General features: G+C 51.2%; 16 protein-coding genes across 16 annotated transcripts; 8 read left to right on the top strand and 8 right to left on the bottom strand.

Annotated features, from left to right (window-relative positions):
- Positions 1-4: 4 nt before the first annotated feature.
- On the top strand, positions 5-403 carry PC9H_003553 (uncharacterized protein; the record flags this gene model as incomplete). Its single annotated transcript, XM_036773146.1, has 1 exon — positions 5-403. One exon carries the CDS (start codon positions 5-7, stop codon positions 401-403), a length of 399 nt encoding a protein of 132 aa, XP_036634619.1.
- Positions 404-852: 449 nt separating this feature from the next.
- CDC3 (Cell division control protein 3) lies at positions 853-2,559 on the top strand (the record flags this gene model as incomplete). The annotated part of the gene is made up of 8 exons (XM_036773145.1): positions 853-1,069; positions 1,122-1,250; positions 1,306-1,387; positions 1,443-1,577; positions 1,631-1,748; positions 1,801-2,168; positions 2,221-2,470; positions 2,524-2,559. The coding sequence occupies 8 exons, from the start codon at positions 853-855 to the stop codon at positions 2,557-2,559; spliced, it is 1,335 nt and encodes a 444-aa protein (XP_036634618.1).
- A 315-nt stretch (positions 2,560-2,874) lies between these two features.
- MTR10 (Nuclear import receptor) lies at positions 2,875-6,111 on the top strand (the record flags this gene model as incomplete). The annotated part of the gene is made up of 9 exons (XM_036773144.1): positions 2,875-2,985; positions 3,055-3,144; positions 3,205-3,483; positions 3,533-3,623; positions 3,681-4,690; positions 4,743-4,974; positions 5,029-5,442; positions 5,493-5,952; positions 6,009-6,111. The coding sequence occupies 9 exons, from the start codon at positions 2,875-2,877 to the stop codon at positions 6,109-6,111; spliced, it is 2,790 nt and encodes a 929-aa protein (XP_036634617.1).
- Positions 6,112-6,347: 236 nt separating this feature from the next.
- SCSALPHA1 (Succinate--CoA ligase [ADP/GDP-forming] subunit alpha, mitochondrial) lies at positions 6,348-7,747 on the top strand (the record flags this gene model as incomplete). Its single annotated transcript, XM_036773143.1, has 8 exons — positions 6,348-6,390; positions 6,445-6,560; positions 6,617-6,733; positions 6,784-6,927; positions 6,984-7,110; positions 7,169-7,330; positions 7,392-7,657; positions 7,721-7,747. 8 exons carry the CDS (start codon positions 6,348-6,350, stop codon positions 7,745-7,747), a joined length of 1,002 nt encoding a protein of 333 aa, XP_036634616.1.
- A 68-nt stretch (positions 7,748-7,815) lies between these two features.
- Positions 7,816-8,700, top strand: PC9H_003549 (uncharacterized protein; the record flags this gene model as incomplete). The annotated part of the gene is made up of 4 exons (XM_036773142.1): positions 7,816-7,926; positions 7,991-8,419; positions 8,473-8,562; positions 8,617-8,700. 4 exons carry the CDS (start codon positions 7,816-7,818, stop codon positions 8,698-8,700), a joined length of 714 nt encoding a protein of 237 aa, XP_036634615.1.
- Positions 8,701-8,811: 111 nt separating this feature from the next.
- MRPS16 (37S ribosomal protein S16, mitochondrial) lies at positions 8,812-9,187 on the bottom strand (the record flags this gene model as incomplete). The annotated part of the gene is made up of 2 exons (XM_036773141.1): positions 8,812-8,868; positions 8,948-9,187. 2 exons carry the CDS (start codon positions 9,185-9,187, stop codon positions 8,812-8,814), a joined length of 297 nt encoding a protein of 98 aa, XP_036634614.1.
- A 125-nt stretch (positions 9,188-9,312) lies between these two features.
- On the top strand, positions 9,313-9,782 carry LSM5 (RNA-binding protein lsm5; the record flags this gene model as incomplete). Its single annotated transcript, XM_036773140.1, has 5 exons — positions 9,313-9,337; positions 9,385-9,480; positions 9,535-9,562; positions 9,611-9,683; positions 9,741-9,782. 5 exons carry the CDS (start codon positions 9,313-9,315, stop codon positions 9,780-9,782), a joined length of 264 nt encoding a protein of 87 aa, XP_036634613.1.
- Positions 9,783-10,003: 221 nt separating this feature from the next.
- Positions 10,004-11,888, bottom strand: SRP1 (Importin alpha subunit (Karyopherin alpha subunit) (Serine-rich RNA polymerase I suppressor protein); the record flags this gene model as incomplete). The annotated part of the gene is made up of 6 exons (XM_036773139.1): positions 10,004-10,057; positions 10,115-10,948; positions 10,998-11,318; positions 11,381-11,560; positions 11,615-11,790; positions 11,843-11,888. 6 exons carry the CDS (start codon positions 11,886-11,888, stop codon positions 10,004-10,006), a joined length of 1,611 nt encoding a protein of 536 aa, XP_036634612.1.
- Positions 11,889-12,225: 337 nt separating this feature from the next.
- PC9H_003545 (uncharacterized protein) lies at positions 12,226-13,206 on the bottom strand (the record flags this gene model as incomplete). The annotated part of the gene is made up of 2 exons (XM_036773138.1): positions 12,226-12,663; positions 12,715-13,206. 2 exons carry the CDS (start codon positions 13,204-13,206, stop codon positions 12,226-12,228), a joined length of 930 nt encoding a protein of 309 aa, XP_036634611.1.
- A 193-nt stretch (positions 13,207-13,399) lies between these two features.
- RPN2 (proteasome regulatory particle base subunit) lies at positions 13,400-16,932 on the bottom strand (the record flags this gene model as incomplete). The annotated part of the gene is made up of 11 exons (XM_036773137.1): positions 13,400-13,423; positions 13,474-13,968; positions 14,022-14,201; positions 14,252-14,641; positions 14,695-14,970; positions 15,020-15,688; positions 15,756-15,878; positions 15,931-16,305; positions 16,356-16,486; positions 16,540-16,727; positions 16,787-16,932. 11 exons carry the CDS (start codon positions 16,930-16,932, stop codon positions 13,400-13,402), a joined length of 2,997 nt encoding a protein of 998 aa, XP_036634610.1.
- A 150-nt stretch (positions 16,933-17,082) lies between these two features.
- Positions 17,083-17,691, top strand: COX13 (Cytochrome c oxidase subunit 6A, mitochondrial; the record flags this gene model as incomplete). Its single annotated transcript, XM_036773136.1, has 5 exons — positions 17,083-17,218; positions 17,275-17,302; positions 17,359-17,381; positions 17,439-17,611; positions 17,662-17,691. The coding sequence occupies 5 exons, from the start codon at positions 17,083-17,085 to the stop codon at positions 17,689-17,691; spliced, it is 390 nt and encodes a 129-aa protein (XP_036634609.1).
- A 316-nt stretch (positions 17,692-18,007) lies between these two features.
- On the bottom strand, positions 18,008-18,927 carry PC9H_003542 (uncharacterized protein; the record flags this gene model as incomplete). Its single annotated transcript, XM_036773135.1, has 5 exons — positions 18,008-18,125; positions 18,184-18,319; positions 18,372-18,566; positions 18,629-18,772; positions 18,825-18,927. The coding sequence occupies 5 exons, from the start codon at positions 18,925-18,927 to the stop codon at positions 18,008-18,010; spliced, it is 696 nt and encodes a 231-aa protein (XP_036634608.1).
- Positions 18,928-19,462: 535 nt separating this feature from the next.
- Positions 19,463-20,176, bottom strand: PC9H_003541 (uncharacterized protein; the record flags this gene model as incomplete). Its single annotated transcript, XM_036773134.1, has 4 exons — positions 19,463-19,725; positions 19,776-19,934; positions 19,984-20,049; positions 20,101-20,176. The coding sequence occupies 4 exons, from the start codon at positions 20,174-20,176 to the stop codon at positions 19,463-19,465; spliced, it is 564 nt and encodes a 187-aa protein (XP_036634607.1).
- Positions 20,177-20,319: 143 nt separating this feature from the next.
- Positions 20,320-21,316, top strand: RPE1 (RIBULOSE-phosphate 3-epimerase; the record flags this gene model as incomplete). The annotated part of the gene is made up of 6 exons (XM_036773133.1): positions 20,320-20,444; positions 20,552-20,577; positions 20,633-20,715; positions 20,767-20,827; positions 20,875-21,150; positions 21,204-21,316. 6 exons carry the CDS (start codon positions 20,320-20,322, stop codon positions 21,314-21,316), a joined length of 684 nt encoding a protein of 227 aa, XP_036634606.1.
- A 254-nt stretch (positions 21,317-21,570) lies between these two features.
- Positions 21,571-23,962, bottom strand: PC9H_003539 (uncharacterized protein; the record flags this gene model as incomplete). The annotated part of the gene is made up of 5 exons (XM_036773132.1): positions 21,571-21,799; positions 21,849-21,956; positions 22,013-23,166; positions 23,219-23,469; positions 23,521-23,962. 5 exons carry the CDS (start codon positions 23,960-23,962, stop codon positions 21,571-21,573), a joined length of 2,184 nt encoding a protein of 727 aa, XP_036634605.1.
- A 285-nt stretch (positions 23,963-24,247) lies between these two features.
- PYK1 (Pyruvate kinase) lies at positions 24,248-26,583 on the bottom strand (the record flags this gene model as incomplete). The annotated part of the gene is made up of 13 exons (XM_036773131.1): positions 24,248-24,430; positions 24,486-24,592; positions 24,644-24,877; positions 24,932-25,049; positions 25,164-25,624; positions 25,684-25,735; positions 25,788-25,877; positions 25,942-25,986; positions 26,041-26,081; positions 26,145-26,219; positions 26,276-26,335; positions 26,398-26,419; positions 26,479-26,583. 13 exons carry the CDS (start codon positions 26,581-26,583, stop codon positions 24,248-24,250), a joined length of 1,593 nt encoding a protein of 530 aa, XP_036634604.1.
- Positions 26,584-26,706: the final 123 nt, after the last annotated feature.

Raw genomic sequence — 26,706 nt, 5'->3', positions numbered from 1 at the left:
CACCATGGACAGAACTGCCGACGCCCGAGTTGCCCTGTTCTCTGTTATCGGTCGTCAACACGACCAGTCCGCTCCTTTGATGAGGAGTCAGTATCCTGCTGGTCAGGTCGCTGCTGCCCCCTTCCCACCGACGCGCAATCCGTTCAATGCCAAAGGCAGAACCATATACAGCGCGGATGCACACACGACGAGCAAACAGAGAACCCCGTGCCACTCGCCCTACGGGCAGAATCAGGGGACCAAGAAACACCCTTTTTCTATTCCGGCCACGCCACCTCGAGGTAGTAGCGGAACAGAATCGGAGCCTTCATCCAGCCCATCGCCATCTGACCTAGGCGTCTGGAGCGAGGAGGAGCAGGAGATGTTCGACATGTACATGAACATAGATGCTTGCGATGCATAAACCACTCCTTATCTCATGTTCAGCTTCCTGTGCATTATTTATTTTCCATCCTGGCAGTAATCTATACATTCTAGTCCAATCGCCTCGCCTGAGCTGCATGTTTAATTTAAGCAGTGAACCTATGTAAAGAGACGGCGCACTGCGCGTGTCGGTGCATCAACGTAAATGAACCCATTCAAGTGGAAGGCGTATTCATGGGTAATAGAGTCGTTAACCTCAGCAGTGGCGGTATTCTGACTGCATAGGGCCGCGGTGTAGACCCTTTTGCTGCCCAAGCCAGATTTGGACTCCATCAAAGGCAAAGACCGCGCCAAACAAGACCAAGCTTCAAGCCCAACTTCTTTCCTCCCCCCAGTACCAGACGACGACCCTCTCGTCAGCGACCACTACAGTGTATTTTCTGTTCCCTTCTCGTCCTGCTCACCGTCTTGACCGTATTCTGCTGCTAGATGACCGACTCGTACGCCTCTTCTCGCAATGGCGACGCCTCATACAACGGCGTGCCAAATGGTTCAAGCCCATCATTAGCACAGACCGCTCAATCCTCTCCAATGACTTCTGTCATTCGCAAAAAGCTCATGGGCTTCGTTGGTTTTTCGAATTTGCCCAACCAGGTCCACAGGAAAAGCGTAAGGAAGGGCTTCCAGTTTACTGCGATGGTCGTTGGTAGGTCTTCATCATAACTGTCCAGTTTTCACTTTGTTGACCCAGGATTCAGGCGAGTCGGGCTTGGGCAAGTCGACGCTCATTAATACGCTCTTTAATACGACTCTCTACCCACCAAAGGAGCCTTTGCCTCCCGCTGCCGACCGACCGAAGACGGTTGCCATTGAGAGTATTGGTGCTGGTGCGTTGCTAGTTTTCAATGATGTCTCTATCACACGAGTCTGAACTGTATTCAGATATCGAGGAAAACGGGGTTCGGCTGCACCTCACCGTTGTTGATACGCCGGGCTTCGGTGACTTCGTCAACAACGACGACAGGTACGTGGGATTTTTGCTTTAACTTTAATGGACGCGAAAATTTACGCGCTTTTAGCTGGAAGCCCATCGTCGAAAACATCGAGTCTCGCTTCGACTCATATCTTGAGCAGGAGAATCGCGTGAATCGTTCGAAGATTGTCGACAACCGTGTTCACGCATGCCTCTACTTCATCCAGCCCACAGGTCACTCGTACGTGTTTAGACTCGCATATCATCTCTATGAAAGTCTAAGCTAGTTTGTAGGCTCAAGCAAATCGACATCGAGTTCATGAGACGGCTACACACTCGTGTCAATTTGATTCCTGTTATAGCCAAGGCTGACACCATGACTGACGAAGAAATCATCGAATTCAAGCAACGGGTAAGATTCGCCGCTACTCATTTAACCTTACATTCCTCATCAATATGACCAGATTCTCGCCGACATACAATATCATAACATCCATATCTTCCAAGCTCCCACGTACGAAAACGAGGACGAGGAAACTCTTGCTGAGGCCGCTGAGATTGCAAGCAAGATTCCATTCGCTGTCGTTGGCTCCAATCAAGTCGTCGAGACACCGGACGGTCGTCAGGTTCGGGGTCGTGTATACCCATGGGGTGTTGTCGAGGTCGACAACGAGGAGCACTGCGATTTTGTCAAGCTGAGGCAGATGCTTGTCCGCACCTACATGGAGGAGCTACGCGAATACACCAACGATGTCCTCTACGAGAACTGGCGAACAGAGAAACTGGTCAGCATGGGCGTCATCCAGGACCCGGCTGTCTTCAAGGAGACTAAGTCCGTTACTTTTTGTGACAATGATATACGAGTTCTAATAACCTTACTTTAGCCCTGCTGCAAGAATGCAAGAGGAGCGGGTGCTGCACGAGGCCAAGCTCGCTAAGATGGAGGCTGAAATGAAGATGGTCTTCCAACAGAAGGTGCAAGAGAAGGAAGCCAAACTCAAGCAGTCTGAGGAGGAGCTGTATGCCCGTCACAAGGAGATGAAGGAGACTCTCGAGAAGCAGCGCAACGAACTCGAGGAAAAGAAGCGACGAATCGAGCAAGGTCGACCTCTCACACCAGACGGCAAGTCCGGTGTACGTGATTTCTTCATTCCTCGTGTGCGAACCCTGCTGATTCGTGGTACTAGACCGGCCGCAAGAAAGGATTCCTTCAACGCACGTAAGGTGCTCTTCGAGAAGGATGTCAAGCGTCTTCTTGGTTTTGGATTTCTATCATCGGATCCTTGTAGTTTCGTCTTTCTGCAGCGCTTGCTGCATTTCTTGGTGGTTGATCAGAACCGTTCGCTCTTTGCTGTATGGATATCGTATCGTCCATCTTTTTAGTATGCTTTCACTCTGCCGTAGGACTTTTTTGATGGCAAATATACCACTGATGTGTCGCGAAATGCCACTGCTTGAGTGTCATCAGATACAAACAAGGAGATCACGCTGCTGATGATCAGTTTGCTGGTTCACCCTTTCCTTCACCTTCAACCAGCATGAGCGATAAGAATCAGGAGCTTCTCTCCGTGCTCGACGTATTCTCGCGCGCACCAGATAAAGCCTCGCTCGATAAAGCAAATTCGTGGCTCCAGGATTTCCAGCATTCTGTAAATTTCGCCTCTGGCCAGTCTCTCGACCAGCACCTCTGACTTGAGCCCAATCCGTCATTGTCCTAGCCTGAAGCGTGGTCAACCTGCGATGCTATCCTGCACTCACCCGCACCCCCAGCAGCACAGCTGTTTGCTGCACAGACATTCAGGACCAAAGTGAGCCACGGAATCGGTCTCACGACGGAAGGAATGGACTGATTGCCTGATCTTCAACAGGTGACTTTCGACCTCCACCAGGTCGAACAAGATAATCTACTCCCTTTGCGAGACAGACTGCTAGCAGCGCTGCAGAGATATCATATAGGTCCCCGCACGATCATCGTACAGCTCTGCCTAGCCATCTCCGGACTTGCTCTTCAGCTACCATCATGGGATGATGCCGTACAAACCATGATAGACATGTTTGGCGCGAATCCAGTGACTGTGCCAACATTACTGCAATTCTTGACACTGCTTCCCGAGGAGCTGACCGGGAACTCAAGGATCCCTGTAACGGTACGCTTCACCGATCGTTATTCGGATCGCAGGCATTGACGCGACGTAGGATGATGAATATAGAGAGCGTTCAGGATCTCTCCTTACTGCAAATTCGACGAAGATTCTGAATTTATTAGCTATGTATAATCAGGCACCTGGTGAGTTGATCATGTTGGTGTTTGTTCCTTCTCATACCTGATGATCGCCACTAATAGGCGTCACTAATGCCGTTCAAAGCCAAATCTTCGATTGTCTTCGAAGCTGGCTTGTTGCTGGTGAGGTTAGGACAAGTGACCTAGCCGCGACTCCCCTCCTTGCCTTTGCCTTCGCCGCATTAGAATCCGAAGAACTCTTCGATTCGGCCGTCGATGTGATCTGCGAGTTGATCCACGAAACACAAGAAATAGACGACAACATGCCTGTCATCGAGCTTGTTGTCCCTCACGTCATCGCGCTTCGTCCCCGTCTGAGCATAGACAAAGACGACCCCGAGAAGATTCGTGGATACGCCCGTATATTCGCTGAAGCCGGGGAAACGTACCGCCTGTTGCTCCTCCAACATACAGAGACCTTCTTCCCCATTGTCGAGGCCATTGGAGAATGTTCGGCCTACCCAGACTTGGATATCGTACCCATCACATTCCCTTTCTGGATGCGACTCGCGCAAGTCATCGGGAAGAAACCATCCGTGTCTCACCACTTCCAGGACGCCTACCGCAGTCTCATGGCCGTCATCATACAACATTTACACTTCCCTCCAGACGCAGAGCCTTTGTCCGCGCAGGATGCAGAGAAGTTCCGGTCTTTCCGCCACGTTATGGGGGATACTCTCAAGGATTGTTGCATGGTGCTCAGACCAGAGACGTGCATCACGGCAACGTACAATATGGTTGCCAATGCTCTCTCTCAACCGCCAGGATCCGTTTCGTGGCAAGCAATAGAGGCGCCCTTATTTGCTATGAGGTCTATGGGAGCAGAAGTCGATCCCCGAGATAACACCGCTGTCCCAAAAATAATGGATCTTCTACCTTCACTTCCGGATTTCCCTCGCGTCCGCTACGCCGCCCTGCTCATTATTTCTCGTTATACCGAATGGATCAGTCAACATCCAGAATATATTCAAGCTCAATTACAATATATCTCAACGGGGTTCCAAAGTTCCGACATAGAGGTCTCTGCAGCCGCAGGACAGGCTCTGAAATATCTGTGCCAAGATTGCAAAGAGGTGCGTACACCATTGCCAATCAGGAATGAACGACTCTTACTCTTGTTGATAGCACCTAATTGATTTCTTGCCTACACTCCATAATTTCTTGACCACCACAGGCGCAGCTTTGTCACAAGAGGACCGACGCGAAGTCTATGAGGCTATTGCATATGTTATTTCCGCCATGCCAATGGATCGTGCGGCCGATTCGCTCAGGACCTTCGTTATGGATATCATGACGCAAGTTCATGTCATCACAGTAAAGGGCACAGCTACGAAACAAGAACTGCAAGTAGTTGGCTGTAAGTTGTTTGGGCCTGCAAGAATTATCATATACATATTGATCGTTTGTTTAGGCGGTCTGGAAAACCTCGAAGTAATGTTGCATGTTGTTCGCGGCTTTGGCGAAGATCTGCCTGAAGCATGCCAAAATACTTGCCAAGAGATGTGGACTGTATTCGACAACTTCATCACCAAATACGGAAACGATTACGGGATCGCGGAGCGAACAACTCGCGTCCTTCGACACGGAATAACGCTTTACGGCAAGGCAGGCCTCAACGTCGCCCCGTCTGCTGTTGCACGGATGGCCCAAGCCTTCACAATAACGGGGTTCCCAAGTTATCTGTGGATTGCAGGCAAAATTGTCAGTCAGTATGGCAGTGAAGAAAGTCCAGAACTTCGTGCATCATTTTTGGGAGTCTACGAAACGGCCACGAGTAAGGTTGTGTCCCTACTTCAAGAAAAGACGCCAGGGGATATACCTGATGGTATGTATTGTGCATTCTACGAGGCATCCGCTCCCTGACTTGAAATCCAGTCATCGAGGATTACGTTCAGATGCTCTTGCAGCTTGCCGACTTCGCACCAGACGTCTTCTATCAATCATCCGCCTTCCCTCTTGCATTCCGGGCGACGATGGCGGCCCTTACAATGGTTCATTCTGATATCTTGTTTGCTTCCCTAGATCTCTTTCGCATCATCTTCACTCACGAGTGTCTCACGGACACAACTAACCCACCACCAAAATATCCTCTCTACGCCGCTGCGATCCGGGGTGTCTTCGAAAAGGAGGGCTTTGAGTTCTTGGGGCTTTTGTTAGCGGGTTTGATAGGTGACTTCCCAGAGGACTCGGCTTCGACTGTTGTATCGATATTCCGCGCGACGGCCATCGTATGGATGCAGCAGTTGCTTACTTGGTTGCCTTCAATACTGCAACAGCTGCCGAACTCTGCAGCGCCCGCGGACGCCAAGACCCAGTTCTTCGCAGACGTCAGCAGGTTCGTTGTCTTTTAACCTCACAATCTTCTATTTTGAGGGCCTCAACTATTCGCAGTTCCCTCCAGAGCAAGCAATACGACAAAGTCAAGTACGCTATCTTGACGCTGAATCGCGCGTCCCGCAAAGCGAAGGATCGAAGACGTGGCCTGGATCGTTAGATGGAATTTCAGCAGGTGACGGACATCGATAGTACATACACTATTCTACATAATCAAGCAAGTCTATGTCAAAGGTAACTAGTAAACTTTCGTATATTTTTCCAAGTCCATAAGAAGTCAAGTCGAGCGTGCGACACTCGTTTTGAATGCCGGAGGACCTCCGTCCGCCAAATTTAGAGACCGCAACTTTTCCTTGATCCTCAACCTTGACCTGCTGGCCCGCCTGACTCTGTAAGATGCTCTCCCTCCAACGAGCTGGTCAATCCTTTGTACGATGCGGTGGGTTTCGAGCATTCCGGGCCCGTTGTCGTTGTCGCTGACCTTTTGGATAAGCCGGACGCCGGACTTTCTCAAATTCTTCAATACGAAACAGCTACGATGATACCATTCGGAATCTCCTCATCCACAAAGATACCAAAGTCCTGTGCCAGGGTTTCACGGGGAAGACGGTAGGCTGCTATTTCCACCTGGTGACGAACGAGCCAGCTCAAGTGCGCTCTCGCAGGGTACTTTCCATGTGAGGGAGGCTTTGGCGTACGGAACAAAAATGGTCGGTGGTGTCTCCCCTAAGAAGGCTGGAACGACGCATCTCGGGCTACCTGTGTTCGGGAGCGTGAAGGAGGTGAGCTTGATCCTCGAGGGTGATTTACACCGCGTTGACGACGCACGCAGGCTGTCCGTGAAGTGCAACCGGATGCCTCCGTCCTCTACGTCCCCCCTCCTACCGCCGCAGATGCCATTATTGAAGCCATTGAGAACGAAATCGGACTCATTGTCTGCATCACCGAGGGTATCCCCCAGGCAGATGAAATCCGCGTACGTGTCTTATCGCCCGCAACAACGCGACGCACGTTGCTCACAGTGCGCGACAGGTCGTAAACGCCCTCAAGAGCCAGTCCAAGTCCCGTCTCGTCGGCCCCAACTGCCCCGGAATCATCAACCCGCTCGGCTGCAAGATGGGCATCCAGCCAGGCCACATCCACAAACCCGGGAGAATAGGTACGCGTCACGCGTTTCTTGGCGTCTTCTATGGCCGCTTACCGTGGTTCTCTGGTAGGTATCGTGTCCCGCTCGGGTACGCTCACGTATGAAGCTGTCGCCCAAACCACGGATGTGGGCTTGGGACAGTCCCTCTGCGTGGGTATTGGCGGAGACCCGTTCCCTGGCACCCAGCACATTGATGTCATCAAGGTGTTCCTTGACGATCCTAACACCGACGGTGAGCCCTCTTTCCGCGTCTCTTCGCCGCTTCTAATTAACGCCGACCTTCTACTCTCAAGGTATTGTTATTATTGGAGAAATTGGTGGTTCTATGGAGGAGGAGGCAGCGGAGTACCTTGAGAAGTATAACAAGACTCGGGCCAACCCTAAGCCTGTGGTCGGCTTCATTGCTGGCCGCACTGCTCCCCCCGGAAGACGTATGGGTCACGCTGGTGCCATCATCTCCGGTGGTAAAGGTGCTGCCTCAGATAAAGTAGCTGCTCTCGAACGTGCCGGCGTCATTGTTACCGACAGCCCCGCCAAAATCGGCCAGCAAATGCTCCAGGTAAGACTCTTGTCAAGGACTGCTTCCCTTGCCGTAAATACTGACCAATGACCATCCATTTAGGCCATGCAAGCTGCTGGTCTGGCCTAAGGACTTTGATGAATTAGACTATAGGATACGTTCGTAGTGCTTACATAATCTAAAGACTGCTTTCTACCATGTCGAGTGGTGGGACCGCTACGACGCCTTCTGCCCAATTCAATGCCGCCGCTGCCTATTTATCGCTGTCGTCGTCGCTGTCGTCCGTCTCGAACACGGTCAAGCTAGAGGTCACCCCATTCGTCCTGTTATACGGGCGAACTTGACGTTCTGTTCTGGATCTTGCATCGATAGTTATATGGCCTCTTCAAGTTCGTGACCGTCGCTGCGAAGCCTACTTCCTCGAAACCGTCGATATTTGATATGACGGGGCGGGCGAAGTGGGATGCGTGGAACGATGCTGGGAAGAAGTATACGAGTGCTGTGGATGCTGAGGCACGGTATCTGCAGATTGCGCGCGACCTTGGCTGGTCAGAAGAGGCCAAGCTCGAGCCGCCCGCGTCGACAGAGCCTACATCTGCTGATAGTATATGGGACGACGATAACAGACCCTCGGATGGTAAAGGGTCAAGTGGGATGGGTCCCAGTGTTAGTTCAATGAAGCCTCCGGATACAACAGAGGACAACACTATTCACGGGTTCGCAGTCTCCAACGACGTGGAGGCTTTAAAAAGCCTCTTGAAGATGCAACCCGACATCGATGTGAACCAGCACGATGAATTTGTGCGCCGTTTCTTGCTTGACTGCTTACTTGCTATTTCCTTACATCGTCCAAGGGGTTCACGCCTCTGCATCTAGCGGCCGACAGAGGGAACAAAGATATCGTGCGGCTGCTACTAGACAGCGGTGCTGACCACACCGTGAAGGTTGGCCTGTTTCTTGTGGCAGACTTGGATTTGTCGCGAATTGATGCGTAATAGGACCAAGACGATTTCACAGCGCTGGAACTGGCGGAAGTGGCTGGCCACAATGAGATTGTTGATATTCTAGCCCAAGTGCAGTAGTAATATAGTGTCCGTCCCTTCATTAGCAGGCGCGTACTACCGTGCCAACGTCCCAGAAATGTGCAGCTAGTCGTCCGCCGTGTCGTGCGGGTAATGTGCTGTCGTCGTACTTCATGGCTTAGGCAGCAGCTTCGGAGCAAGCCGTGACTCTGGTTTTATGATATTGCCCTATACACAAAACACAAAATATCATATCAAGCACTTAGCACACACACGTCCTCCTCGAAACGAGACGTAATCCACGCACCATGACCAGATACTTTGCCACGGACTTACTGGGCGTCGCCCCGACGCTCAGCCAGTATTTTATCCTATCCACACTCCACTCCATCGTTTTGTGCTCCTGGCCGAGCTGGAGGCGGGGGTTGAGTATGCCCAGCATCTCGGCGGGTTTGCCGTCGCGTCGGACGCGCTGGTCTATGGCAACGAGGTGGAAAATCTTGTCGTGGCGGTTTCCGTGGAGCTGAAACCGGAGACGTATGGGCATGTTGTGAGGATGAGAGGGACTGCCGGTGAGGGATGAAAGTACAGAACTGTTAGAACTGAGAGACGCCCATCGGGCATCACGCGCGCTACTCAGGAGTCAGTTCCTCACCACCACAAACTTAAAAGATGGCCTCCCAGATCCTTCCATTAGGTCTGCTTCCCTGCACACCACCGTGATAATATCGCTGACTTACGCAGAGCTGATTGATAGGTGCATCGGCTCCAGGATATGGGTCATCATGAAGACCGATCGCGAGTTCACTGGAACTCTCCTGGGCTTCGACGATTTCGTTAGTGCGTCGGTTCCATGCTTGTGATTTTTCACAGCACTGACAATCCAGTTTATAGATATGGTCCTGGAGGACGTGACAGAATAGTAAGGCCCTGCCTCAGGATGCAAGGAAATGATCTGACGACCACATAGTGAAGAAACGCCGCAAGGCAGGAAAACGACCAAGCTCTCCCAGACACTTCTCAACGGCAACAATATCTGCATGGTCGGTGTGGTTACGATTCTCTCCTGACGAAGGTGTTTTAACTTGACGATAATCTAGCTTATCCCTGGTAGTGCTGGACCCGAGGAATCGAAGGAGTAGTCCATCTGCGCGCGGTAGAAACATCTCATCGAGGAATACCAAATCCCCTACCTTTGTAACAGCGAAGCAAACGACACTAGCTTTGACGGGGTATCACTCAAGAACAGAGTGACCTACCATTTATATTGCAAAACTAGTACATAAGGATGGATACACACTTTGAATGATCAGGCGTAAAGTAATCAGAGAAGGTAAAAGACACAATCATCATGATCATTAGTTTATTGTTGTCCAAAGCTGAACCCTCCTTGTGGGGCACTGATATCCGAGTGGAACTGCAAAAAAAAGTAGATCAGTATCGGCGAAAAAAGAAGGCGCGTATGAGTACGTACAGCAAATGCACCCGAGGCATCGACGCTTGGGGCACTGATCGCAGCATCAACGTCTTCTTCATCTGGGAAGTACTTGTCCATAATATTGAACGCCTTCTTGTAAATCTCCAAATTATCGTGTTGTTGCAGGTTATGGATCGTAATCATGCCACCAGCCTCCTCCACATATTGCGCATACAAGTTTATCGCACCAGGACCTGCAGCACTTTTGTCCATCTCGCCAACTTTCAGGATGTTATCGAGACCATCAAGAGCAACCTGGATGATCTTGTTATCCATCATGGTCAGCAGATCACAGAGGGGCTTGATGCATCCTTGAGTTACGAGGTAGCGGATCTGCGAGGGCTCCTGAAGACCGCCAGACGTGGCGTTGGAGATGGCCCAGCAAGCTTCCTTGCGTGTCTTGAAGTCGGCGTTCTGAAGGATGTTGATGAGGGGAGGGATGATGTTGGCATCGATAACGGCCTGGATCTGTGGCGGCGAGCCGGCAGTGACATTAGAAATCGTCCAGCATGCCTCTTTGCGGATACCATCCTTAGGCGATGACAAAAGGGAGAGGAGAGCGGGGAGGGCACCGGACGCGATGACGACTTGGGTTTGGAGGTCATCACCGGTCACGATGTTCCCGACTGAACGAAGAGCCGGAGTCTGGACAGATGTAGAAGGGTGCATGAGGAGATCGACGAGACGCCTGCAAACACCAGACTCGATCACAGCCTGGATTTTGTCGTTGGAGCCATCGGAGAGGTAAGAGATGGCCCAGCAGGCGTCAATCAGGATCTCGTCATCGAGAGAGTAGATCAATTTTGTTAAAACAGTAAGGGCAGGGGAGATCTGAGCGGGTCATTTAACAGATGCCGACATGCAAAACAAGCCGACGTACCAATTCCCAGTCAGGCTGGGGCGATTTACCACGGCAGAAGTTGCTGAGCGTCCAAGTAGCGTTTCTAAGCATACTGAGCTTGTGTTGCTCGCTCAAGAGGGCCAACAGTGGCCTCAAAGCACCCTGCTGCAATACATAGTCTCGGCACTGTGGGCTGTCTCCGGCGATGTTACCCAACGCCCAGACAGCTTGCTCGCGAACATCAAGAACGGGGGAAGACAAGAGCTTAATGAATTCGGGAACAGCCTGAGAGTTAATCACGACCTGTGTGTGCTCTGCTGTGCCGGACGCGATATTGGTGAGAGCCCAAGCAGCCTCAAACTGCACAAAGACATTGGATCAGTATGTCTTTACGGCAGCAAAGCGCGTTGCGCCGCGCGTACCTGGAGCATAGAGGCGCCAGTTTTCAAAAATTCAACAAAACGGGGAACGACACCACACTCGATAACGCGTTCGATGGGAGGGTTCTTTTCTTTGGACAAAAGTTTGCGGAACTTGGTTGTCGCGTCGAGTTGGCGATCCCCGTCGTCTGAGAAGACGCCACTAATCATCTCATCGGCCAACTGAACACAAAAGTCAACCTTTTTGTACTTCAACGAAAGAGAACGAGAGCATACTGGTGGATCCCAGCTACCACCACCAACTTCCTCATCGGAGTCGGCACCGGCAGAGGGCAGGAAATTCCTTCGCTTGGAGATGTTCTCTTCACGTTTCTGTCGTCTAATTTCCACCTGCTGTTCTTCTCTGCGACGTCTGAGGTCGTCCTGCTTCAGGCCACCCTTGTTCTTGTAGGCTGTGTATCGGTGAGCTCCAGAGATTGGGAGATGGAGATAATGATAACAGACCATCACGCCGAGCCTTCTGAGTGCGAGATTCTGCGCCGTTGTCCATTACTTTGGATCTGGGGAGATGTGGCTCAGATGATGGAAGTGAGAGTGAGAGTCAAAGAGGAGAGATGCACGAGGATCAAGCCTGATTTCAGAACGGCTGAGATCAAAGGCTGTCACGCTAATCAGCATCACGCGTTCCGTCACGCCGAGCTTGTCACACGACACAATACGTCCTAGTTCGAAGTTACAGGAGGTTACAGATCTTTCGTGAACATTATAAATACGGGAAACACGAATAAATTCACTGTAGAACTCTCGTCGGGGCGCCTGCAAGGAAAGCAGAGATATTTTCCACTGTCTGCTTCCAAAAGGTCTAACATGGATCGTTGCACAGGTCGTTAGTAGCAAAGGACGCTAATCAGCGAAAGGGTACTTGCCTCGTACGAGCTATCAGCAACGTACCCCATGTGTGGGGTCAAGACGACATTCTCTAATTTTCGCAGAGGGTGGTCCAGTGGAAGTGGTTCAACATCGAACACGTCCAAGCCAGCACCCGCTATAGCCTTGTTCTCCAATATCTGAATCAGCGCTGCTTCATCGACGATGGGACCGCGGGAGGTGTTGATGAAGAATGCTGTGGGCTTCATGTGCGCCAAGTCGGCTGCTTTGATCAAATGGCGAGTACTCTCGGATAGAACAATATGAATAGAGACGATGTCGCTTTGCTTTATCAAGTCCTCCTTGGACGCTGCGAAGTCGACACCGGCCTCTGCAGCGCGCTCCGGAGTGAGATGGGGGGACCATCCAAGTACTTTCATCCCAAATGCCTCCGCGACCTATAAATAATATAAGGGCAGAGCATTAATAATCAAATCAAGTTGGCTTACAGCAGCTGTCTTTGCACCAAGTCTACCAACACCTATCAACCCAATGGTTCTACCAGCCAGTCCCAAGGGTATCTTCGTCTGCCACAACGCGTTCCCCGCCTTTGTATTTGCATCGTCATGGGAGATGTACCTCACCGTAGCAAGGATCAACGCCCATATATGTTCGAGAGTAGAGTTTCCGACGCTGGCTGTACCAGATACCACGATACCCTTCTCTTTGGCATACTTGACATCGATACCATTATTCTTCATCCCCGTTGTTGTTAGGAGTTTTAACTTTGGTAGCTTGTCGAGCAGGGGCGCGAAGAACTTTGTCCGCTCTCTCATGATGCATATGATATCGTAGTCCTTTAATCGTTCGACGAGAAGATGTTCATCGAGGATGGTGTCTGTAAACACGTCAATAGTGACTTGATTTCCAAGGGGTGTCCAATCTGCCAACTTCAGCGCAGCCTGTTGGTAGTCATCCAATATGCCAACACGGTACACCATGGTCAGGAAAGAGATGAGATATGGGATCCCAGGGTTGAGTAAGAACTAAGCACACACTCTCACCGAGTATGACGCCATAATAGCATTGCCATGTGAAGTGATCACTCGAATTACAACTTCGTGTTCTTCTCTATCAGCCCGTATTTGGAAGACGAAAAATAGTATAATGCAGGGAAATGAACGGATTAAAACATTATGTATCGTGGTCAAAAGGGTACTGTGAGAATAGATTAGTCAAGGATACCTAGAGATTATCGACCTACTCACTTCAAACGCTTCTGGAGGATCGGCTTCGGGCGCACTTTCATCCAATGCAATGTGAGGACCCGAAGGAAGAGGGTCGGCATGTCCATTAGGAACAGCTACTTCAGCTTCTGGAGCGGGCGGTGCAGTGGGCTCGAACTCGATGAACTCAGCCTCTTCATCTGGTCGGAGATCCGTCAAGATCAAGATGCCTCCACCACCAGATTGTTCCGATTGCAGAGCTAACGATGAGGGTATCGCCGATCTCCCACTCTTTGGTTTGGCCGAGACCATGCGGACGGGGCGATAACGGCAGTCATTGGGGAAGCTGATGTAGGCCATCTGCGCTGGTGTCACGCGAGACAAATTAGGGAGCATCTCAAATGAAGGCTCTTTTCGTTTGGACGTGGATGGCTTGGCCTCGTCGGATAGGCCGTCGATGGGTGAGACATCTCGATGTTTGCCAGATGCACCCTCGTCGCGCATCTCAACATCGCCTTCAGCCTTGGATTTCTCATCCTGTCAACCACGGTCAGCACTGTATTATTGCGTCGGAACCAGGTTTAACTTACTGTGTCCATCCCATCACCCTCAGCATTTGCTTTGCGCTTTTCTCTGGCCTTGACCTTGGCAGTGGTGGAGAGGACGGCCGTTGCAACTTTTGCGACAGCTTCCTTCTTCGGAGGTTGAGTGTCGACAGGATAGGCAAACATGCTTGGCCTTGCGTTCGAGATAAACTCAAATTGAGGCGCCTTCGGATATCTTAGATCTGCGTTCTATTCAAGTCATAGAAAAAACTCACCTTGAGGTCACCGTTCAGTCCAATAATCCCGGTAGGCTGGAAGGCCAAGCAAGCGCAGTGCGCCAGAGGATACCAGTACCAGAACTGGCAGAAGAGGACCATCCCGACGATTGCGCTAGTATTGCGACTGCCTGCCCGACTCGATAGGGAGATCGTGACATTTCTGCCACCGGCGTCGATGAGGCCTTGGCCGAGTGCAGCACCGAAGCGCGCAACGGGGTCTTCGTGTTTGTCAGAGACGATCTTCTGATAAAGGGCACGCGTAGAAGCGAAAGATGGAGACGTGACTTCGGACTGTTGTACGAGGACCATACCCAGAGCAATGAATGCACCCTGGCGTACAAAGTCTACAGAATCTTTGGTCATAGGCTCAAGAATTTCAACCGCGTCCTGAAAGTATACGGTCAGTAAAACAAGAATATCCCACTCAGAACATGCCTCACTTGTAGTCCAGTTCCAGCACATGCAATCCCCAACGCCAGAGTCGCGCCACAACGAACATGGGGGTTGTAACTTTCGCTAAGAAGCTGGACCATACGAGGAACCTGGCTTGGGTTCTTGAACAACAAGAATGCCAGGGCCGTCACAGCAGCTCTTCGCACATCGTCGGACGTGTCGGAAACAGCGATGTGCAGTAACTGTCGGACGGCGTTGTTGTTGGACGTCCCGGCGTAAGCGAGAGCTAGCGTGTAAACACCACCATATCGAAGAATCGGGTCCTGCATTCCACATCAGAAGAGTGATTATCTAGAAAGTGAACGGGCATACCTTCTCTTCCAACAATAACTTGATTGTTTGGTCGGCTTCCTCTTGTCGGCCGTAATAGATGAAGGCAACGCCAACGGCCAACCCGCGAATGATCTTCTCGTGCTGAGTCTCCCGAGCATACACCAACATCTCCCTCACAGCTTCGGGGGCAGCGGTACCCAGCATTGTCAACCCCATAGAGTAACCACAAGCTTCGCCAGCGACAGCAGAGTCCGTGAACAGGACGGTCTTCAGGTCCTCGAAAGTTTCCAAGCTTCGTGAGCCCATTCCTGCTACACCAAGTCCAAGGGCGGCACCGTGCTGAACGACTTCTCCGGAGGAAGATTTTAGTGTATCGCGAAGGTAGCCAACGACTGAGCTACCGCAACCAGCATTGATCAACCCGAGAGCGTACAAAGCGCCACCTTCCTGGTATGCAGCGCCCTGGACACCGCTCTCTCCACCACTTTGAGGCAGGTACGGGCCCAGAATTGTCATGCCTTGTTCGAAGTAGCCTTTGTGAATAACACCGAGGCCAGCGGTGGCAGAGAACTTGGCCCAGTTTGAAGCGTGTCCAAGCCAGTCAAGATTGTCTCGCAGGAAAATGTCAGAAGCGGTGCCAGCGTGCATGTAAGCATTTTGGAGGGTGAGTGCTGTGTGGTATATCGAAGACCGAGCTTCCAAAACGTCCTACGAGCTGATATTGAACACACCGTAGCCACCGTGCCACCGTAGCAGCCAATGAAGATAGACGTACTCGTGTATTTTTCAATATTAGAAGGTCGACGTGATTGTTTCGTTTCAAGAAGTGGAAGTATAGCTTGACAGTCTCTTGACCGGTGAGGATATTCCGTAGGTTGTCGAATATTGGCTTCGTTTTCTATTTTTACGGTGAGATCCCACGTGAGATGGCACATTGTGCAGAGATTTACCTCGTCACCCTCTGGAAGATCGTTCCGAACGTTTTCTAGAAAATCTTGCGCGCCGCCTTCTACGAGATCAAAGGCAAACTGGTACGCCAAAAGTTTGTCATCCGGAACCAACGATGTGAGCAATGAGATTGCATGCGAAGGGCTGCTGAGAGTCAAGAGCAAACGTGTCAATGAATGGACATGTGGGGAGCCGTCTTTGGATGGTCGGGGGAATAGTGGGAGAAGGAAGTTTAAGACTTGGTCACGGTAGGACAAGGGGAAGCCAGTGTCCGAGACAGCGTCCATAGCATAAGAGAGCAGTGCGGTATCGTGTGTTTGTTCGTAGATTTTCGATATTATATCGAGACGTTGTGCTTCGAGGGCAATTCCGATGGCCTAGAAAGATAATTCAAGGCAAGAAGGACGGATATGCTTAGAATACGCGCCTGTTTGTATTCCCGGTCTGCGACACACTTCAAAAATAGGTTTTCTATTATAGACTGGAGGCGGGGGTCTATCTTCTCTTTCTGGCCTTCTTGTTGCCCACGTAGGTCGATGTATTTGTCGATGGCCTTGGCTGATGGCGGTAGGTCGGTCATTACACTCAGCACCACTAGAAGCAGAACTCACAGATGATCGTCTCCGCATACTCCTCTGAGCCTGGCGCGCGAGTCTCTGCTTCAAACGCGTTCCCCGCACCGAGGGCGAAAGACAAAGCTTCGTCGTATTCGCCGAGGTAGTAGTAGACTTTGCTGGCTAAAAGTGCAGCTGCATCGCGAACGTTCTTCCCAAGCTCTGAGCTCTCGTATAATGATTCTCTGTAGGTCGGTCGAGTGTTGTCAGTACTTGGTCGCCATATACGATAATTGTTGCGCACATTAGGGCTATGTGCTCCGAAATCTCTGCCCAGAACTGGGGAACCATGGAAATGAGAGCCTTGAGAGCATGTTGCTTGAATACTGGGTCTGGTTCTGATAGCAGAGCCAGAACACCAGCTGCTGAGGACTGAGCGCGGTTGACCATAATGGACTGTGAATGAACCGTCTCGGACGCGTCACCTTCAGTAACCCTTTCGGAGTTTCAATCTCAATATGGGCTACATTATGTAATCATATACCCCGAAGCAACCCGCCTGGAATGGCTAACTGCACTTGAATCCAAACCACCAACTCCATGTCCTTCCTCGCCCGCAACGTTCTGCGCTCGACGCTGCGCGCAACCCGCGCAACCAAATCTCGTGCCTACTCTGCTGCCCAGGGATCTGGTAGCTTCGCTGCTGAGCAGGCTGCTATTGAACACCATGCAGCAGGTGCGGGTTTATAGATTTGGAGTACCTTGATTTCTTATTGAAGGTGTTCATCGCAGGCACCACCGACCTTTGGCGTAAAATAAGGTATGCATAGCTGAGATTAGTCGTTGAAAGAATGCATCTTATCGTGTAATATTTAGCTTCTACGGGTGCTTCCCCGCAGGTTTGTTATAAGATGCCTTCAAGGTACCACATGCGGACACTCATATTTTGACCGCAGTGGCTGTCTGCGTAGCCTGGGTCTACAACGCTGAGGCTGAACATGCCGCCCACGAAGAGCATCGCAAGGCCGAGAACGGCGGGCACCTTCCCGAAGTCCCTGCCTTCGAGTACATGAACAGGAGAGTCAAGCCCTTCCCCTGGGGAATGAACACCCTTTTCTACAATCCTCATGTGCGTAACACTGTTCATGGCTATCCGCGATTCCTGACTTTTCTCTCAAGACCAACAAAGATATGGAAGCTGAAGCTTAGACGATTCAAGAAGGCCTTTCCGCCGGAAACTACTTTGTCCTCTACTAGTTACTGGTTAATATCATCCGTTTGGCCAGTTCTCCCTTACGAGTCGTGAGCAAGTCGTCAGTTTCATCCACCGTCCGCATCCGAGGCAGAAGTTACTCGGCTGGTCTAGTGGACTCTAGACCCCTGGCGGGACCTTGGACACACCCTAGGTGTAGTGTCGTTCACACTGGCAATTGCGTAACCCATACAATTACATTTCAACCGTAGTTCGTCACGATAACACACAGGCCAGCTGCGTCCTAACTCTACAAACTACTCTTTACGAGTCTTACAACACAATCATAGCCCCAACGGCGATACTCGCGACAACAGTTAAAACACCACCAAGAGCAGCCCTTGTGACGGACACTGGTTGTATGGAGGCTCCAGCGGCGTTTGATTTGGACCTGCGTTAGCGGAAACTATCAATGTGCTGTAACATGAAGGTGAAACTCGTATGCTTACGCCGATGCTGCGAGGACATGGGTAGCGATGGTGTATGTTGATCCGCCGAACGTGGTGGTTGTTCCCTTCGACGAAGTCAGGGTGATCGCGGCGCCGCCCACATTCGAAACAATTGTGGCCGCGTGCTTGTCGAGTGCTGCAAAAATAACTTAAACAGGCCATCTACCTCCTTCGTGGTATGTGCTTACAAGTATAAATTGTGGTGAATCCTGACAAAGTGGTGGTAGATTTAGCAGACGTTGAACCAGAAGATGTACTTGTCGGCGTTGCGGTGGGGACTGTCCAAGTTGAGCCACCGAAAGTAGTTGTCTTTCCTTGTGCGGCCAGTGTAATTGCTGGACCTCCGCTGCGTGTTACTATTGTGGCTGTCGAGCCTCCCACATCTATTAGGCTCACGCGTCAACTTCTCCGCTGCAAAGAAAGTACGAAGCTCTGGAATACGCACTGGTTACGGTGGTGAAGAAACCCTGGGGGACGTCGTCATCATCATCGAAGAGGTTGCTGAAGATGTCGTCGTCGTCGTCGCTGCCAGAATTCTTCTTCGCCTTTTTTATGTCGTCAATCAAATCAACGATGGTCTCAGCAGTTGCTGGAGTTTGCTTTAGTATCAAGCTCACAAGTACTTTCCGGGATGCACTCACACTTTCTGCGTTCCAGATCATTAGTGGCTCCATCGAGCTGGATTGCGTTGATCGCAAGAACCAGAGCGGAGAAGACGAAGAAGCAGGTGAAGAGCTTGGACATCATATCGATTTCTGATTCGTTAATTGTCGTAGAAGGTCGTAAAAAGAGAATGCAAAGAAAGGACGAGCTAACGTGAAGATTGGTCGTGAATGAATTCGTGTGTGGGAGGCTACCAGCGCAAGGAATCTACATGGATAAGGAGGGGTATTTATACGATCTTGAGTCGCCAAGGGGTTACAGGCTGTCCTTGCAGCTCCTCGCCTCCCAATAGTAAGGGTAAGTGTAGTGGAACACTTGGAGACCATCATGTGCTGATAAAAGCGAAGCATGGTGCTCCCCGTTTGTAACGTTTATGTGGGCGAGAGCTGTTTCAGGTTACAGCTGAGACGACGATCACCAACGGTCCAGCGGGCTGTGAGGCCGCGAGATGTTTGAGGGGTGTATACGCTCTTAGCCACTCCACGTTGAGCTTGATAATGAACGACTTTGTGTGATATTGATTTGATAATTTATCCTATGCGTAGTCCACATTACGGGGATGTACATTTATAGATGTCCGATAAAGATAGTTTCAACTGTTCAAAGTTCGCGCCGTCTACAAAAATAGAACCATGGCCGTTCCGCTGAACGCGCTGAGGAGTACTGTAAACGTGCAGACGAGGGCCGTTGACGACAACTGTAGCGGGGTGATGGCCACACCAGCATTAGAGTTTATGTTGGAAGCAGCCGATGCGGCGGCACTGGTTGCTCTGGTATAGACAGATCCCGCGAATGTCACGACTTCACCACCAACGTTGGTCAAAGTAATGGCTTCGCCACCGACGCTGGTGACAACGGTATACGCCCCCTGTACACCGGCTTTAGGAAGTCGTCAGTAAACGATCGCAGCAGACATACGAAATACGCACAAACAACGGTCTGGAATACACCAGCCGCTACACTCGTAGCATCTCCGGCAACGCTGCCAACAAATGATGTAGCATCGGTGAAAACGGAACCAGCTACGCTCGTGGCGTCTGCAGCCACACTGCCGCCAAACGAAGTTGCATCATCAAAAACGGATGCAGCTACCAGGAGAGCGTAAGTTGGAGTCACAACTTAATCATCCTCACTCACCTCCTGCGGTGCCCACTGAAAATGCCGACCCGGCTACAGATGTTATTGAGTTGAAAACACTGTCGACTTTGGCAAAGTTAGGATATATTCCTAAATTTCATCAAAAAATGTACTCACTTTGTCTTCTCTCCTGGGGGACGGCACCGACAGTGGCAAGGAAGGCAACAGAGAGCGTCAAGACTTTTGCGAACATGATGGGTGGGGACGGAGGGAATAATTTGTCTGGCAGAAAATACCTGTCTTTATATGGACGGGTGGAGCATCACCGCCATTTCTCAAATATAGGCACCGATCACTTTACCCTTTGCCAAGTTACCGCAGCGTACCCCTTCATCCATGCCTCGAGCCATCATTTCTCCCTCAGTACTCGCTTCCGACTTTGGTCAGCTCACCGCAGAATGTAAGCGGATGATCAAGGGCGGTGCAGAATGGCTTCATATGGGTACGCTGTCCACTGCTCTGTGCCCGCAGTTAGGTGCTGAGCGATCGGACATTAGATGTTATGGATGGGTGACCATTGCGCTATTCCAGTAGGCTGTGCCGCGATTACTGACCGATTATATCCAAGACACTTTGTGCCCAATATCACCATGGGTAAGGCATCTCAATGAAATACAGTGTCCACCGATAGAGTTGTAGCCGTTCTCAGGGGCGCCTGTGCTATCCTGTGTCTCCAAAGGTGTACCAGGAATCTTCATGGACTGCCATATGATGGTCGCGCAGCCAGAGAAGGTGCGCCGAGCGTTATCTCTGCTCCTCGAGCCAGCTAACGGCCTCCGAAAGTGGGTCAATGACATCGCCGACGCCGGCGGATCGCTATACTGTTTCCATCTTGAGGCTACCTGTGCGTAAATTTTGTCCAAGCGTTATTCGAAAACTGAAAATTTCCAGCCGATCCGCTACCCATTATCGAGGCTATACACAGCAGGGGGATGAAGGCCGGTGTTGCGATCTCTCCGGACACCCCCTCCGCAGCCGTGGCCGACGATGTAGCCGCAGCAGCTGACATGCTTCTAGTTATGACAGTCTACCCAGGCCGAGGGGGACAGAAATTTCTTGATAGATGCCTACCCAAGGTCACCGAACTTCGTGCCCGATTCCCTGACAAGGACATAGAGGTTGATGGCGGAGTTGGTCCTGCTACCGTAGACGCCTGTGCTGACGCAGGTAAGTTGGGCTGCTTAAGTATTCCCGGATTTACCGTTCGAGCGCGTACGCAGGTTCCAATGTCATCGTAGCCGGAACAGCTATCTTCGGGGCCCAAGATCCCGAGGGCGTTATTGCGACACTGAAAGCGACAGTCAACAAGGCTCAAGCGAGGTTGGCGAAATAAAGTGTGCAGAGTAAATTAAGGGCCTATACAATGGTTGGATCACATCTATACTGTCCTGCAGTCCATAATTGGTCCATGATCAGATTAGAAGGTTAATATTCGTGTCTTCTCGTTAAGGACGTGCAAGCGCAATCCGACATCGGGTCGTTGCACGTGGGGCGCGTTCAGAGCTGACTAAAGCCGTAGCCAGGTATCCCCCTGGCGCGCGCCGTGGATTGTGTAGGCTGGAAAGGGAAACATAGATGGCAACAATATCACCACTGCAACCACTCTCCGTACATATTCGGTCGTTCGCCACGGATGTAAGCCTCAAATGTTCTCTTGAGCACTGTGGCCCAGCTCAGATCTCTGTTATCATCTGCGACGCTCTCCTCGTCGGGGCTTGTTTCGTTGGCTTTCGCTATAATTCGTGCAGCACGCTCGGCCGCGCTGAACTTCGGACCGAGGTCTGGCCAGTTGCGCGCTTCGTCAAACGCTGTCCACCTGGTGCCTATGTTAGAGATATTGAGAGTCAATGGACATGAGGGCGTACCAAGAATTGTGGAAATGATAGGAATAACTCCCTCGGAAGAAGCCTTCGAAGCCAAGTGCTTGTGGTTGAGCGCTGTATACGCCAGACGTACTGAAGAAGTCCGGGAAACTATTTAAAGTTTTTGGGTTTTAGATAGCACGGAAGAAAAAGATGAAGTAACGAACGCCGTAAAGTAAGGTTGCGTTGGCCGGTCGCGTTGATAGTCTTCGGTATTCAGCCAAGCGGGATCAAATAATGCGTCTGGCAGTCGGAGCAAGAGTCCTTCCATATGAGCTTCCTTCGCGTATCGATACACGACCATTGGGTGGAAGTCGTTATTATTTCTCAGTGCCGTACGTATGAGGAATTTGCCCAAGGCAGACCCTTTGTTAAGGTGGAGGACTGCTGTGTTGTATTTGGGCAGACGAGACCAACGGTAGGCAAACGCGCCCTTCCATCCCCAAAGATCTTCCCAGTCCCGGAGGAAAATGGTGTCAGCGTCAAGATATGTTCCTCCAAATCGATGGCATAGAACGAAACGAGCCATATCAGAAAGGATGACCGACAGTCGATCATACTCTTGAGATGATTTGGAACCGGTACGGTTGAAGAGATCGTCTTCAGAGGATGTTTTCCCTGCAGCTGATTCCGTACTCGACGGTTTCCGCTGGGGAATGCTGTATATCTCGCCTCCGGAGACAAATAAGTCGTAGTTTCTCCATTCGTCCTTGAGCTCCGGTATACTATCCAACTGCTCGGTGGTATTCCATAACTTGAAGTGTATAGCTTCTTTGAATCGGGGATGGAGGAAAGGTGAAGACCATGGATTGTGTTTGAGTTCTTCGAAGAGGCTTTGAGTTGCTGATGTAGTGGGTATAGCGGCGGCAGGTCCAGGATTGATCCATACCCATAGTTGGGGTTTACATATTATATCGGATATATCGTCTTGTGTTTCAAGTCCGAGATTTTGGGTAAAGAGGAAGGAAAGCAAGGAAACGTATGGTTTGTCGGTGAACGGGCCTGTCCAGAACATATGGAATATTCGTGGATGGTTTTCGTCGCATGGGCCCTGGGGAAGCGTAGGATACGGTCTATGTGGCAAAGGTGGAGGGAGGGCAATCGGCGAAGCTTCCCAATCTACCCCCCGCTTCTTGGAGAGTCCAGAGTCGGATACGTCGGTATCACTGGGTTCGAATTCAATTGGAGGTGGCTCATATGTACCATTGGCAACATGCTCCACATAAATATACTTCCAGTCGTCCATCTTGCCCCTCCTCACCCGTTTGCCATTGTCTAGGCCAGCGCCCACGCGCAGTACCTCAAGGCAGTCGCGCACATACTATGAAAATGGTCAACGAAATGCGCAAAAATGCCTCATTTTTGGCACGCACCTTTTTCTCGGAGAAATCGCAATGCTCCATAACAATGTCCAGGTCTGCAATACTGCCTGGAACCGGTCGAGGGGGGTACGCGACGTTGGGCGGTCGACTTTGAATGTCAAGATATATTCGTCGCTGACCTACGCCGGTGGTGTGCACTTGAACGGGACCAGACGTCGGCTTCAGGTGAGAAGGCATTGTTCCTTTCCGAGGGGGAAGTGCTGGATTCTCCGGCGCGACCGTCAGACGTATACCATCAGGAACTACAATACATACGCTCCTGAGTGCACATAAGAGATGATTAGGTCACGTACTGTCCTTCCGACTGGGGTGGTGCCCGCTCGCAATCTCCCATTGCCATATCCGCTGCAAGTCCCGTCTGCGAAACACTAGAGTAGATGATGGCCCCACAAAAGCAGTCGGCCATTGCTTTGACTTGGTCGCAAACCGCTTCGTGAAAGCGAAGGTTGTCAGAATGATGAAAATGAGAGCCAGGCATGACACCAGCGTTCCACGTTTGCGACCGAAACGCGCAATGCTGGACTGGTGTATCCGCGTGGCATTGGGGATGTAGACGCGAAATCGACGTGTTCGGACTCCGGGCAGCGGGAGGAAGACGGGTATCCACCAGGACTTGTACGCCCGTTGCTCTAATTTCTCCTGGACAGCGGAAGAGTAGGACGGCAGCGTTGATTTTCTGCCCTTGTCGCGGAATCCATTTTGCCGTGGATTTGGGAAGTACACGGACGAGACCATCAGCTGGCGAGCTGAAGAGACTGACCAGGTCGTGGAAGAGTGATAAATACGCGACGAGCTAACGCGCTGCGCAATATTTAGCGCAGGTCAATTCAAGCCGCAAGTGGCTGTGGCGTTGATGGCACTTGTGACTTTCGTGAGAGTCGAAAAAATACTCATGCAGATGCAATGCAGACAGTAAATGCAGATGCGATATTTGTATATAAGTACTGTACAGGTCAGGTTACTCAGTCACTCAGTAAGTACATTTCATAGTCGAAGGTTGTTATCTAGAAGACGGTCCATTTACTGCGAGCCCAATGGTTGCAGGGCAAGGTCAGCGGGGTCAGTAGGAACGGTGAGGATACGGAGAGTGTTGGTGTGGCCGAGGCCGCCCTTCCACCCTTGGACCGCAACGATGGTCGATCCGGGAGTGATGATACCCAACTCCAGCGCATTTCTCAGGCCAAAACGAATACGGTTGTCCACCTGGCGGAATCTGTCAGTAAGGGTGCCGGCAGTGGAGATATATATATTAGCTCACGTCTGTTTGCCATTGGTGCTCCTGGATTCCACGAGGCTCGGGGTACCAGAATGGATAGCAACCGCGATGCAAGTGGATTTGGCGCGACGTTTGTTGGTTGCGGGTGACTACAGGCGTGATATCAAGACCTTGTTATCACTGATTGCTGAGTAGCTTACCAGTAAGGATTGGGACGCGAGGACGGTACTTGGAGACCAAACGAGCGGTGTTACCACTCGTAGAGAGGACCAAAATACCACTAGCATCCTGCTCAGATGCAGCAGCGACGGCGGCGATGGCGACAGTCTCTGCTGTGGCGGTAGGACGTGGTTGGCAAGCTCGTAGCTCGTCGTACAGAGGAGGGTAGCAAATGGCTGCCTCCGCAAGAAGACATGTCTCCGCCATCATCAACACTGAGATAACCCATGTCAGCGCATCCTACTGAACAGCCGGGGGTAGATACTCACCAGATTCGATGGGGTATGAGCCCTTGGCGGTTTCACCGGACAACATGACACAGTCGGACCCGTCGAGGACAGCGTTAGCAACGTCGCTAATTTCGGCACGAGTAGGCCTGGGGTTGTACTAGCACAGAACGTCAGTTGTCTACCACTGCAGTGAACATTTGGTGAATGTGTACCGTCATGGACTAGACATCAATGTCAGCAACATCAAGAAAGTCAGAGTAATGTGGCTTACCTCCAACATTTGAGTAGCGACGATGACAGGCTTGCCAGCCATGTTGCATTTCGCAATCATCATCTTTTGGGCGAGGAATACCTGACTAGCAGGAATCTCAATGCCAAGGTCGCCACGAGCGACCATAACACCGTCCGTCTCCTTCAGAATCTCGTCAAAGTTCTCAACACCCTGTTCGTTTTCGATCTTAACGATGATTTTGATGTTGGCACCATCAGGGCCAAGGACTTCACGGATGTCAACGACATCCTGACCACGGCGGATGAATGATGCAAAGATCATGTCGACGCCGTTCTTGACACCGAACTTCAAGTCCGCCTTGTCCTTCTCGGACAAAGCAGGGAGATCGACCTCAGTCTTGGGGAGATTGACACCCTTACGCGAAGAGAGGGTTCCGTTGTTCAGGGTACGGACGTGGACATTCGGTCCGTCGATGGTCAGAACCAGTAAGGACAAGATACCTAGACAAACCAGCAACCCGTCAGTTGAATGTTAGCCAGGCACCAAGTCGGCAACGAACCGTCGTCGACGTAGATCAGTTTCCCCGGCGCAGTAACTTTGGGAAGGTTTTGCTATCGCGAATAATTCAGCCACATAATCTCGCGCCGAGGAAACACAACCCACGTAGTCTACCCACAGCACCTTGTCGTCGCAGATTTCGCTGTATTTTGGGTCGGTCGAGATGATGAATTCGTGGCCGGCACGGATTGCGCTCTATGGAAGACGATAACGGAGATGAGGAGATGAGAAGAGAGGATAACAATTCGCCGAGACGAACATCAATTCCGTCCCTCATCAGCCCCGTGCGGATCTCGGGCCCTTTCTGCGGTCTAATGTCAGCGAAACGGGCAGGGCTTGTAGGGGATGAGGGGCTCACAGTGTCTAACGCGATGGCGACTGGGCGACCATTAGGGTCCGCTGAACAATGAACAGAAAGCCCATCAATAGGTGCTGTGCACGTAGATGCCTACAGACGCGAACCTGCGACCATCTTGCGAGTGTTATCGATGACACTCTGGTGGTACTCATACGAGCCATGCGAGAAGTTCATGCGCACTACATGCCCACTCATTAACACCTCTGCAATCGCACATTGGACAAACGCAACTTACCGACATTAACACCAGCGCGTCTGAGGGCGGCAAGCTTCTCGACGGAGTTTACCTTGGGGCCTACAAAGGTATCGCCGACACATTATTATCCCATCAACGCGGGGAGATAAGATGGCGCTTGCCAATGGTGGCGATAATGGCGGTCTGCAGAGCGCCCACTGTCAGCCTCTACCCACTGGGTCACGATCTGCAGTGAAACACACCTTGCGAAGGAACTTGGTCGCCTCTGTGGTGACTGGGGCCTTTGCGGGACTCAGAGTCGAGTTCCACTCTAATTGAGAACGAATTCCGTCGGCTGCGTATGGCATGCTGGAGCGGACGGAAGATCTAGAGAGCATGCGTCGAAGGATGAGTATAATGGTGACAATATGTGAAGGCCTACCAGGCAATCAGCAAATTTATAGAAATGGGACAGCGGAGGTAGAGAGGTG

Source organism: Pleurotus ostreatus, assembly GCF_014466165.1.
Source record: "Pleurotus ostreatus strain PC9 chromosome Unknown scaffold_2, whole genome shotgun sequence".
Lineage (NCBI taxonomy): Eukaryota > Fungi > Basidiomycota > Agaricomycetes > Agaricales > Pleurotaceae > Pleurotus > Pleurotus ostreatus.
Note: the sequence above shows the minus strand (reverse complement) of the source record. Positions and strands in the feature narration are given on the sequence as shown.